Source organism: Thyridium curvatum (assembly GCF_004353045.1).
Source record: "Thyridium curvatum strain D216 chromosome Unknown NODE_58_length_281357_cov_77.750052, whole genome shotgun sequence".
Taxonomy (NCBI): Eukaryota; Fungi; Ascomycota; class Sordariomycetes; order Thyridiales; family Thyridiaceae; genus Thyridium; species Thyridium curvatum.
The window spans coordinates 86624-100019 of record NW_022156813.1 but is presented as its reverse complement, the minus strand read 5'-3'; the positions used below and the strand labels follow the sequence as shown (position 1 = coordinate 100019).

At 54.8% G+C, this 13396-nt stretch overlaps 2 protein-coding genes across 2 annotated transcripts; one reads left to right on the top strand and one right to left on the bottom strand.

Annotated features, from left to right (window-relative positions):
• Positions 1-524: 524 nt before the first annotated feature.
• Positions 525-4463, bottom strand: E0L32_008627 (uncharacterized protein; the record flags this gene model as incomplete). The annotated part of the gene is made up of 3 exons (XM_031143502.1): positions 525-3423; positions 3492-4196; positions 4291-4463. The coding sequence occupies 3 exons, from the start codon at positions 4461-4463 to the stop codon at positions 525-527; spliced, it is 3777 nt and encodes a 1258-aa protein (XP_030992119.1).
• Positions 4464-6605: 2142 nt separating this feature from the next.
• Positions 6606-11991, top strand: E0L32_008626 (uncharacterized protein; the record flags this gene model as incomplete). Its single annotated transcript, XM_031143501.1, has 2 exons — positions 6606-10221; positions 10283-11991. The coding sequence occupies 2 exons, from the start codon at positions 6606-6608 to the stop codon at positions 11989-11991; spliced, it is 5325 nt and encodes a 1774-aa protein (XP_030992118.1).
• Positions 11992-13396: the final 1405 nt, after the last annotated feature.

The following is a 13396-nucleotide window of genomic DNA, read 5'->3' as shown; positions in this document are numbered from 1 at the left end:
TCCACGCTGAGGTCTTTTAAGACACTCGGCCGCCAAGTATGTACATTGAAAGACTCCCAGGTAAGATGGCAGGCATTATTTCATTGTGCTGGATTTATGTAGATGTGTCGTGTCGATTTCGTGGTGCAGCTAATGGACAAAAGGTGGGATAACCCCGGAACCGTCCTCCAAATCCGAACCTCGCTAATGTGTACAAGATGTGTTCAAGAAAAGAAACAGAAAACAGGGGCCGACAACCGCAGAGGTTGCCATTATGTCAGGGTATATACTAACATACAGGTACATGGGAAAGGAAAGACTGAAAACGACTAGCCGTACGGGTTGTCTTCCTGCTTTTCCCCTTGCCTTTCCTTTCCTTCTTCCCGGCTTGCGCTCCTCGCCGCCCCTGCTCGTGACTTCCAATAGCAAACGCTGCGTGTGCACTGTGCATCAATGCATTCTTCATTCCCGTCCATCCTCCTGCTGGTGGGTCCGCTCGTGGCCCACATTCGTCCTCATATCCGATCCTCACCCGATGATGGTTGTTACAGTTCGTCCCGGATCCTCTCTGCGGTATCCTTGACCGCCTCAGTAGCCTCGCTGCCCACTGACGCAGCGGTGGCCGCCGCTGCACTGGCGACGCTAGCAGCGGACGAAGCACCGCTGGTGTACGCGGCGCTGAGGCGCGAATAAACGCTCTCGGTGAAGGAGGGTTCCTTCCCGACCAAGAGCTCCGATACGAGGCTGCTGACGGCAGTGTACTGTTTGGCTGCTTCCTCGGAGTCGGCTGTCGCGTAACTGCCGGCGGCGCTGGTCACGGAAGAGGCTCCCTCCCCGGCAGCCTCTGTTGCCGCCGCGGCATACTCGCCAGCAGCGCGGAGAACACTCTCGTACCAAGGCGTCGGGGTGGGCGCACCGTAGACCTGCATGCTGACTTGGTTGAGTACATCATCCCACTTCTCCACTAGGAAGTCGCCCGCAACCCCCGCGGCTGATGCGACATTCTCGTACCCGGCGGCCGCCGCAGACGAAACGTTCTCGCCAACCACCGAAGCGGCCGAGGACGCATGGGAGCCGGCGGCAGAGACCACTGACGAAGCACCGTCACTGGCAGCAGATGCGACGGAAGATGCATGCGAGCCAGCCGCGGCTGCGATAGAGGAGGCGTTCTCGCTGGCGACCGAGGCTACTGAGGCAGCGGACTTGCTCGCGACCGAGGCTACAGACGATGCAGTGCCGGCTAGATCGGTTGGCGTAGGTGTGGCCGTCAGAGAGCTGAATGCCGACGATGCTGCAGACATGAACTCGGAATACCGTGCATGAGCCATACCCAAGCCGGCATAATAATTGTATCGCGCATTCTCCAGAACCTTTTCAACAGGCGAGGTTGGGGTGGGCGTGGCGAGTCCGACAGCAACTTTGGCACTTTCGTACTGCTCTTCCGCCCATGAACGGCCGTGATTAAGGCGCTCGGCGGCAATAGCCTCAACTCGTGCCCAGTCAACCAAAGGGGCAGGGGTTGTCGTAGGGGCTATCTTAGCACTGGCTGAACCGTAAAGATTTTCGGCGGCGTTGAGAGCGTCATTCAGCCGAGAGCTGGCCGATGCCATGGCTTGGCTGTAGGCAGACGTGACAGACGACAAGAGTTGCTCGTGAGCAGGTTTGGGCGTGCCCTTGATCTGAGCTGAAACGAGGGAAACAGCTTGCGAGTATTGCACCGCAGCCCGTGACATGGCTACCGAGTAAGCCGACTGAGCTGCGGATGAGATTGTGCGCGGAATATCTGACTGCATCGATGAGATCATGCTGGCAGCGTCATCTAGGCTGTCGTCGTCGAGAATAGGCACGCGGCTTGGAACTTCCTGAGCCGCGGCTCCAAAGAGAGCAGACTTGACAGTCGTTGTCGAGGAGGCAGGGTCCGGGGTTGCGGCCGAGGTCGACTCAAACGATGCGGCAATTACAACCTGGGGCTCCGCAACATCATCGACGGGGAGGTGTATTGGAACGGCCTCACCGTCGACATCTGTTGCTTCAGTCGTGTTGCCCGCAATGACTGGGGTCTCTTCGAGAATGATGGCTGAAGCCACAAGGGGCTCATCTGCTGGCTCAGAGCTCTCGGCGGAAGAAGGAGAATCGGAGTTTTCCTCGTCTGCAAATGCCGACTTCACCTCATTTGTGACGCTCGACAGCTCACTGGAGACCTCGATAGCGCTAGAAGTTGCCTCACCCGCGAAGCTCTGAGCGCTGGCAGCCGGAGTCTCAAGAATAAAGGATGAGGCGCCATCGTGAGCCTCAGACACGATTGACTCGACAACAGAGGTGGCCGTTTCGATGTCATCGACAGGCAGTGCTTCAGACACAGCTTCGCTGGCGACATGGCTGGCTGATGAGACGGATCCGGCAATATCGTCCATGACAGCCTCAGCTGACTTCTGCGCATCAGCTTGAGAAGCTTTGGCCATGTCCTTGACCTTTTGGGCTGTTTCGGCTGCAGCTTTCATCAGGTCACTGTCAAACTCGTCGGTCCCATCATTGGCTGCGAGTTTCCAGCCTGCGACTTGCTTCAGCCTGGCAAGTTCCTTGACGGCAGACTGCGCGAGTTCCATCGCCTTGTCCTCGATCGACTGGCCTTCATTTTGCGCTTGCTCAAGAGCCGGATGAGTCACAATGAGCTGCTCGAGGTCCTTCTCCCACTCATCGAATCGGTCCTTAAGCTGGTGATATTTTGCCCAGTCTTTGTAGGTGATTCCGTCCATCCAAGCCCACTTCATGCCGATTTTCTGAAGAGCTAGATCCTTGATGGAGTCCAGGATCTTGAAATGGGTCTCTGCGGCCTTGGTGACAGATGCCTGAAGCTCAGCGTCGTATTTTTCTCTCCAAGTTCGAACGGCTTGGGCTCTCTCCTTAACCTCCTTCCCCGCGCGACGTACTGCGGCCAGCACTTTGTCTTCCGCGGCCTGGGTGGAAGCATCCTCGCTCTGAGACTCGGCGACGATTGTCTGGATGTCCTGGCGTAGGGCGGCTAATTCTGTTACCATAGATTGTTGCAGATCTTCAAGTAGGGATTTCCCGGTGGTCCGAGCCTGGCGACGGACCACGCGCTTGGCGATCTCCTCGACCCGGCTCTCAATCTCGGCGGCGCCTTCGTCGGCTGCCTTGGCGTATTTCTCCTGCCAGGCCTTTAGATCTTCGGCTACTGTCTCTCGCGCGGTCTTGCGTATATCGCTTTCACCAGCCTCAGGTTCCTCCGGTCCCGGGACTGGTTGAGCGGAAGACCTCGGCTTGGCTGGTTCCATCGTCGTGGCTGCTTCGGATGGGGTGGAAGCATCTGCAGCCACTTCGGAAGAAGCAGACTGCACATTTTCCTCCACGATGGAGCTAATACTGGACACGACGCTTGTGGGTGCTGGTTTCGTAAATGAGGATGACGCTTTACTAGCAATGCTAAGTGGACCATGTCTGGTCAGCGTTCGAAGAATCAGCGTGATGATGTATGTATACGAGGTACTTACCTAGCTGCTGGCTCAACGATGTGCTTTTGTGTCGCGTTCCCATGGTATCTGCCTAAACGCTGTCCGATCTTGACGAGCTGTGGCTCGACGTTCTCAACGTAGATGACTCTCAACTGCGGCCAGACAGTTCCATCCAAGAAGACATACGTCTTATTCCAGGCCCAGACAGCAGCAGGAATGGCGGTTCCAGTTGTAAAAGCCGAGGCCGCACCGTAGCTTTGGAGAGCGTAGGGCTCGATGAACTCATAGGTGGGCAGGAGAAGTTCGTGATATGTCTGCAGAGCATTGGTACGTGCGATATCGTAGTACGGTCCGAGGGTGGTGGTGAGACGGTCGACGTGGGGAGCGAGCGCCTCGTCGTATTTCGACTTGACAAGAGCCTGGTACTTGACTACCTGGGGCTGGACCGTTTTCTCCCACTGGGCTTGACCGATGGCTTGGGCCTGGGCGACTCGAGGGGCTCCGTACTTTGCAGCATACCCCCATGCCGGCGTCAGTACCGTACGGTCAACTGCGTCGTAGTAAGGGCGGGCAGCCTCTACGTAAGGCCTTGCGTGGGAGTCGTAGTAGGGCTCCACGTGCGGTGCTAGGGTGTTCTTCAACTGAAAGTATGGCTTGCAGATATGAGGCGACGACCGATCGCAGGCGTCAAGGCTGGCGGGACATCGAAACAGGATGGTCAAGATGGAGTACCATGCCAGCAGTCTATGAAAGACGGAGACAGTCAGTAGTGCACCGGGCCAAATAAAGATGGGAAACACGGGGATAAGGTCATGGCGTCGGGCTAGCATCGACATACCTTGCAACAACACTGAGACTGCTCGCGACGAAGCTCCGACGCTTTGGCACCGGTCTCCTTCGAGGGACGACGGCGCGGCCGTTGATCGAGGCCTTGTTTCCGCTGACGCCATCCAAGCCATTCATCGCCTGGGGATTCCGGGCCCCTTTGGCCGAACCGTTACTACCTTCCATGGCGTGGGAAGGCTCGGCGCCAGCTTGGTGGCAGATGACGCGGGCGATCTTCGTATGCTGCTTATCGAGAGCGCCAACTGGTCGAGCACAATGGATGGTGCGATACAGCAATCGTGGATGAGAGCGAGGAGAGTGGTTGTCGAGAAGGCGATTCCCGGACGACCAAGAGAACAGCGCAGCGAGTGCTGATAAAGGCGAACAGAGGATTCTCAAACGAAGGAGCTATCTTTTCAGACGATGTCGCAGGTTTTCCAGGATCAGAGCGCGAGGTGCAGGGGTGGGGAACGCTATGATGCCACTGACCGGTCGCAGAGAGTGGTGTGGAGGCACCTAGGTAGGTATCTCTTGGGGCAAGGAGGACGCTGGACTAGTGCAAGATGGATACCCATGTTGCTAACAATTTTGGATAGCGTTGGGTCTTATAATCCTTGTAGTTCTCGAGCGTGTCGCTAAGAAATGATGTATCCTGGCTACTAATTGACCCACCAAGACTTGTCCCTCAGAGTTCCGTCTCGCAGCTCGAGATGATACCTCTCCGGGCCCGTCCCGTCTTTTTGGCCATTTGCGGGAGCTATGTCACTGCGAACTCGAGACATGTCAAAGAAATCGAGAAGCAAAGGATTGAAGATGACACCTCTCACTCCACCAAACAAATACCTACATGATACTCAATCAGGTAGAGAGTAGCAATCTGAATATTCGTTCCTGTGCACACCTCGACCGTGTCTAAAGTTCCCTGTTTTCGTCCAGCTTCGCCATTGCCTTCCCAATGAGGTCATCCTAGCTGGGCGAGGACCACCCACATCCATCATTGTCTGTACGCTGCCCGCATCGCGATGCTGCTACTGGTCGCTGACTTGGACTGGGCTTGCATGAGGGTTGGTCTTTAGCGCGGTCTTATCGCGATCTGCCAACGTCATCAAGCTGTGTGGGCGGCTTTCATTTTCAGTACAGTAGGGGCTGTTGCTGGCGAGCCAGCTCCGGGCGATGCCATTTGTTGACCCTGAAATACCTGTATGGAGAGCAGACATGGTATTTCCCTTGACCCTTGAGGCTTGAGACGGCTTGGAGACGACAAGATATCCTTTTATCATTCTGGTGCCTCCATGCAGTGTATCGTGTGTGGCCTGTTCTGTTTGCACGATCGTGATTTATGATGATCAGTAGCATTTGCGCCCTCCCTGTTATGCCGTTCGATGAAAGCGCTCTGCCGGGACACGGCACGATCTATTCATAGGTAGTTCAACTGCCTGCAATACTAGCCCGTGTGTTCGCTCGTCAAGCAGCTGATGCTAGGTGCGAACAAGATGCCTTCAGCACTGGGGCAGTCATTTTGATGTCAGGCGTGAATCCAGTCCCACCAAACATCCATTATCTTGATCAAATTCAAACATTGATGGTCAGTTGAGCATGAAGGTGCGGAGAGAAAGCGGGGGATCGGACTCCAGAACCACCGACCAGGGCCATCCAACATTGAATTTCAATTTGGATTTGATCTGCTTAGGTACATTCATGTATGTGGGTAGCAGTTGTACCAACTTAGCACAGTGAGCACTCACTCCAGCTGAGTGAGCAACACTGTGCCTGCTTGACTCGGCCGCACGTCCGTTGAGGCTTCGAATTGTGGTACAGAGGGTGGTGGGGCCGCCAAACTAAGCAAAGAACCAGCGGGCCTGAACTTTGGTAATGGACTCGTGGTGCATGTGCTTCGCAGATCCATCCTCCAGCTCTTTTGATGTTCAGACCGGCCTCAACACAACAACGCATCCACGACAGACTTTCCAGGCAGGAATCCATTGCCTGCCTTCCAACGCATCAAGAGCTTCTCTCCGGTCATTCATCGCAGCCTAGACGCCAGTCCATCACAGCAGCGAAGCAAATCCCGAACCCACACTCTCTCGATCCCACCTCCGACGCTTCTCCTCGTCTGCCTAGGCTTCTCCTCCAGTCGCTATCCTCACCTTGCCGCTCACCACTACGCCTGAAGAGCCACTCTCAAAAGCGCCCGTGTCCCTACATCCGGGTCCCTTCTTCGACCGATGAGCGCATGAACACACCTCTTGGCGGCTGTTGAAGAGCAAGCCCTTCCAAGCACACCCGGACGTCTCTTCCCCGCCCCTTCCGGCGGATCAAAACTTCAAAATGGACGAAGCTTCGAGCAGCACTGTTGTCTTGCAGGACCAGGACCTGCTGAGTCACACACGACGACGCCATTCCGCCGGGCAGCATACTCCGACCCCTTCCTCCCCAGCTCATACGGCAGAGCCTTTCAGCGCCGGGCCACTCGATCCCGACACATGTCGAATATGCCGGGGCGAGGCGACCATCGAGGAGCCGTTGTTCTACCCCTGCAAATGCAGTGGTAGCATCAAGTATGTCCACCAGGACTGCTTGATGGAATGGCTGTCACATTCGCAAAAGAAACACTGCGAGCTCTGCAAGACACCTTTCCGCTTCACCAAGCTGTACGCGCCCTCGATGCCCAAGACATTACCTCCACACATTGTTCTCAGCCACGCCGCCAAGTATGTTTTCCGAAATATTCTCGTGTGGCTCCGCGGTGCCCTGGTCATCAGCGTCTGGCTGGGTTGGTTACCCTACTTGATGCGAACAGTCTGGTCCTTCCTCTTCTGGCTCAGCGATGAGGGACTCGGTGGTGGAGGCGGCTCCCTCTTTCCCAGAGCGGACGGCCGCGGCCACGGTTGGACCGACTTGTCTGCTTTCATGTTCGGTGGCTATGTATGCCCTTCTAGCCCTCTCCTTGCGCCGACTACATGCCCTGCTCTCAGCCCCGAGACTGTTCCCCAGCTCGTCTGGCCGCTCTACGGTGTCAATCTAACCCTCACTTCGAATGATCCCCTGACAACCACTGTGCTTCGCCTTCTAATCGGATCCGGCCGCTTCGGTTCTTCAAACTCGACTCTAGCCTCCAATTCCTCAATCGATCCAACCACCCTCTCTTTTGCCAATACAGGGCCGCCGTCGCTGCTGAGTGACGTCGACTTCCTGCGGAACCTCACTCGGTACCCGTCCCTGAACCGGAACCTCATCTGGATTCTAGAAGGGCAAATAATTACTGTTCTGGTCATTGTTTGCTTCATCCTGATCATACTGGTTCGAGATTACGTTGTCCAGCAGCAACCCGAGATCAACATGCGAGCCGCTAGAGCTGCCGAGGAGAATCCCGACTTCCCCCCGCCTCCCGATCAGGCCGATGCCGTTGATGGCCACAATGGCGCTGTTGCCCACCTGCGAGAACCCACAGAAACCGGAGCCGGTGAAATGGTCGAGGGCATCGCTGCAGACCGCTACGTCGACGGCATTCTGGATAACGATGCGACAACCCCGGCAGCGCAACCTGATGATCATGCCGACCTACCCACCTCGTCCCGTCGATACCTGCCTGTGTCGGAATTCGTATCGGAATCTGTCAATCACGACTCACATCAGTTCACCGGAGTAGGGCTGGAGTCATCACCCTTGGAGACGGATACTCTAGAAGCGCAGTTCTCTGATGCACCCCACGGTTTTGGGGCTGGCCCTTCCGCTTTTGCGTACCAGTCATCGCCCACAGATTCGGATTCCACCACTCAAGGCAGTACTGTCTATGAATACGATAGTATATTTCGGGAAGCTGGTGGAGATCCCGACAGGATATTGGGTATTGCTAAGGAAAGGGGCGTCGAGGATCGTCTAGAGTATTGGATGCGTCTGACCCGAGCTAGGAGAGACCGCAAGAAGGAACGAGATCCTGTCGGAAAGGATGCGGAGGGCTCAGCCGGACAGCTTGCCACCCCGCCGGATTTCGATTCTCAACGCGTCATTCCGGACCAGCCCGCATCTTGGGTTTGGCCCGAGGAGCTGGCGTCGGAGTCCAACTCAGCCCCAACATCGGCTGAAAAGGGAAAAGCAAAGGCAATACAAGACGATGACGAGGATGATGCAGGTTTCCACCCTGAGTCGGCGATCATGCCGGGCAAGCCTCCGAGGGCTCGAGCCAACACAGACGGGCCCCAGGTACATGAGAGCATCAGTCCACTGGCACACAACAACTGGTCATTTGCCGCGTCTACCTCGCAGAATTCGTCAGCCATGCATGCCTCAGAACCAGAACAGCAGCAGCGTTCCGCCCCTTCACCTACTCGAGCCTCCATCTTCCCGGATGAAGAAGCCGAAGAGGTGTATCCCACACCTGCCCCGACAACTCCGGTTGAACTACCATCAAGAATGGCCGTTACTGTGGACCAGATGGGGGAGAATGTGGACTCAAATCCACATCGGCTTGCTGAGCTTGACGAGCTATCAGACTTGGACGTTGATCAAGATTTGGGAGAGCCTGCACTGGTTCGTCCGTCCCCAACAGAGTGGAATAACCTTCCCGACTTCAATGATCTTCCCCCACCTCGTCAGAATGGTCACCATGCCGTGCAATTGCAGAACCAGCCAGACGGCCTCGCCCAGTGGCTTGCTCATCTCATGTGGGGCGGTGTGGATGCCATTGACCCGGCCGAGTTGATGCCTCCTCCAGAAGTTTTTGTCGACGACGACGACGTGGATGGACTGCCTGCTGTCGATGATGGCGATCTGAGAGATGATGATTTTGAGCAGGACCGAGAGGTGGTAGAGGCTGCTGTGGCAGCGGGACTGGATCCTGACGCCATCGACGACGCCGAAGATCTCGAAGGCGTGATGGAGCTCCTGGGCATGCGCGGGCCAATCGGGGGCCTGTTTCAAAATGCAATCTTCTGTGCATTCTTGGTTTCCATCACTATCTTCCTCGGCGTCTTCCTGCCCTACAACGTCGGCAAGATTGGCTTGTGGGCGGTGGCCAACCCCATGCGCCCTGTACGCATGATGATCAGCCTGACCAAGTTCATACAGGACATTGCTCTCGTTTTTGCAGGGGCCTTGTCTACTGGGCTCTTTTACATCCTTCACTTGTGTGGACAGATCTTGGGTTGGGCCCATGCAAGCAAGTCTCTTGCTGGAACGGCTCAAGGCTCTTGGGCCATGTCTCGAAGCGCAGCTCTCAGGATATCCAGAGTGGCCTTCGCTAGCCAACCAGTCATTTCGGCTGGGGAGATTCGAAATTTCTCAGCCCTCAGTCATGATGCATTGCTCACCGTGAAGAGCTTCGTCTCTACGGCAATCGCCTCAGCCGGCTCCATCTTCCAGTTCATTGCAAGCGGCGAATATGGTAACAAAGCTCTTCACATCATATCAATTGTGCCCTTCATCCCGGGGCTTTTCTGGAGTACAGCTATCCATACATTGGCTGTTCTTTCAAATCCAGGGTCTTGGTTTGAAGAAAACAACATGTCACCGCCAGTCGTTCTCAGCCCTGAGCTTGCGTACTGGGAACCCATGGACCGCTTTTGGGCCATTTTCGCTGGCTACATCGTTCTTTGTCTAGTAGCGACCCTCTACGTGCGGCGTGGGAGACCCTTCTCGAGCACGCAAACTGGCCAGGAATGGGAAGGCTCGGTGATGGAAGGCATACATCAGGCCAGCGGGGTCTTGAAGGTCCTTTTGATCATCGGCATCGAAATGCTGGTCTTTCCTCTCTACTGCGGGCTCTTGCTGGACATGGCACTCCTACCTCTCTTCGAGGACACCTCTCCTAGATCTCGGCTTTTCTTTACGTTCAAGTTTCCCCTGACGTCCATTTTTGTGCATTGGTTCGTCGGCACTGGCTACATGTTTCACTTTGCGCTGTTCGTGTCCATGTGTCGTAAGATCATGCGCAAAGGCGTGCTCTGTAAGTCAGCCAGAAATTCATTTGCAATGCAGCTGTGGGCTAATAATACGCGTGTTTCTAGATTTTATCAGGGACCCTGACGACCCCGAGTTTCACCCAGTCCGCGACGTACTTGAAAGGAACGTCACGACACAGCTTCGCAAGATCCTCTTCTCTGCATTTGTCTACGGCGCGCTTGTCATCATCTGCCTGGGCGGTGTTGTTTGGGGCCTGGCCATGGCCGTCCCCAACGTGTTGCCGATTCACTATTCATCCAACGAGCCAGTTCTCGAGTTTCCGATTGATCTGCTCTTCTACAACTTTTTAATGCCGCTGGCCGTCAAATTCTTCAAGCCGAGCAACGCGCTCCGCACCATGTATACCTGGTGGTTTCGGAAATGCGCCCATACACTGCGCATCAGCTGGTTCCTCTTCGGAGAACGCCGGATCGATGAAGAAGGTAGACTGGTCCTACCCAGCGATTCGCCATACCAAGCGATGCCATACTGGAGGCGCCTCTTCCTGGCCTATGACGGCAACGGCCAGGTGGTTCCTACGACATGGGCCCACGTTTTTGACGGGGCTCATGCCAAGCCCACTTCACTGTCGACCGACGAGATCCTCAAACTCAATGCCGACAAGCATAAGCTTGTCGATACAGGCCAGCTCATTCCAGAGGGTCGGTTTGTCAGGACCCCAGCGTCTGACCAGGTTAAGATCCCCAAAGGACGAAGGGTCTTCCTCGACGTCACCGAAAATAACATCCGTCCTGGGGGTCTTAACGAGCGGTCTTACTCGGATATCTACGCGACTGACCAGTATCAGTTTGTCTATATTCCGCCTCGCTTTCAGCTCCGTGTGTCCCTGTTCATTATCCTCCTGTGGATATTTGCTGCTGTAACCGGTGTCAGCTTTACCATTATTCCCCTTGTATTCGGCAGGCGAATGTTCAAAATGCTCATACCCGCGCATATTCGCACCAACGACATATACGCGTTTAGCATCGGCATCTATATCCTCGGCTCCGCGGCTTATCTGATTTTTCACCTTCGTTCGCTGTCCATAAAGGCGAGAAGCTATATCAGAGACGCGATTTCGGCTCTAGGGAACCGACAAGGGGTCCGAAAAGCCATGTCATTCATCAAGCAAGGATCGAAGATGCTGTATTGCTACTCATTTCTCCTCGTTGTCCTCCCATTACTCCTCTCTTCGGTGATGGAGCTTTACATCCTTGCACCGCTCAACACATATATGTACTCGGCAATGCTCACAGAAGGAGCCCAGGGCCAGAGGCATGATGTGCGTGTAATGCAGACCTGGACGATTGGCGTTCTATACACGAAGCTCGGGTCGAAGATCATCATGTCATGGTATGGCGACACTCGCCTCGCATCTGCTGTGCGTGCCGTTCTCCGCCGAGGCTGGCTGGACCCTGATGCCGCCATTCTTACTCGGGCTTTCATTCTGCCCACCTTGATACTTGGCTTCCTCGCTCTTACTGCACCGTTGATTTCCGCTCGATTCGCGATCTCGTGGGGGATATTGGACTCGATCCCTGGACCGGCAGGCGCAGCGAAGGTCATGGTCTACCGGCTCAGCTTCCCGGCCATGGCTTCTTGCTTTGTAGTTCTGTGGACCCTGTGGTACATGGTCGCGATTCTGCGGTCTTGGAGGGTGAGAATTCGTGACGAGGCTTACCTGATCGGCGAGCGACTTCATAATTTTGGTGTCGGAGCGGCTGCGCCGGGGAGGGCGAGCCGAGCCTGGAAAGCTGGGGGCAATCGTCTTTAAAACCCTGCTGGAGGTTGTAAGATTAGAGTTCCGGACCATTCATCTCGAATAGAAACCTCTCCCGAAGGTGCTTAGCATAGCGATCGTTTTACAGCCGAATTGGAACACTTGATATACTATCTCGTCAGTGATCGACGATACAAACTCCCAACTTTAGACTTTTGCTATATAAGGATGTCACTAAAAACGGAGGATCTATCTCATCTGAGGTGATCTCTAGGGGCGTGCTTACAGGAAGCCCTCCAACCTCATGAATGGGACAATTAATACGCCCGAACGTTACCCTGTGAGATCGATGCACACAGGTAAGGGCCGTTCTCTGCATGGTCTTCTTCGCTAAAGCCGATCGGGATGTGCTTCAACCGTTCTCGATGGGACCTCGAAACTGCATTGGCCGGAAGTGAGTTATTGATAGGTTCACTTGACAAGCGTCTCGTACTCACAATTCCTTGCTGACAGTCTGGCTTATGTTGAAATGCGCACCATCCTAGTTTGACTAATTTGGAGGTTTGACATGAAACTTGCAGATGACAGTCAATACTGGACAGAGAAGCAGAAGATATACATGTTCTGGGACAAGGGTCCACTACATGTTTATCTGCACCTTGTGGCGCGCTGATGGGCTTGCCACATTGCAGAACAATCACAATAAAAAGGCAACCGGGGGTAGTAAAACAACAAGAGACAGCAAGCTATGAGCCGCGGTTTCTATCCCGAGACTAACATCAATACTGTGAACGGATGCTAAGCGAGGGTGATGATGTTGCAAGTCGCACTGAAATGGGACGATGACCCACATTCAGGGGCCAACAGTGGACGAACATAGGTGAATTTCAGACTCCTGTTTCATCCTGTGCGAACAATGCTTGGCTGTGCCCTCGTATATAAAGCAAAATCTTGCGAACTCTGTTCATCAGTGTTCATTGCTCCCCATCATTTCTCGACTCTCTGCTTGTGGCAGAAAATTACTTTTGGACCAACGACTTCCTGGCAGGCCAGACTCCAATTATCTTCTCAAGTGCATCCATACGTCATAAACAAACCGACAAAGTACGAAATAGACAAGATGCAGCTCGCCGCCATTTTTCTCGCCCTGGCCAGCTTGGCATTTGCCGCTCCTGCGAGAAACACGATTCCAGCAAAAGAAGTTAGTGGAGGCCGTTTTGTTCTCGACGGTGCCCAGTGTAGCCCAGTTCAAGGCAGGCTTGTGTGTGATGATGGCCTGGGCAACACCTTGTGAGTGAATATCGATGAACAACCTCCGAGGCGTGAGCTGAACAAGACGCCAGTTTTGCGGACGACCCGTTCTCGTCCTGATCGAGGGACCTCATACTGTCAGGCCATCTGGGGTTGAAGGATCAAGCTCATGTCCTGGGCGGCCTTATTGTAAACACAGCAAAAGCAA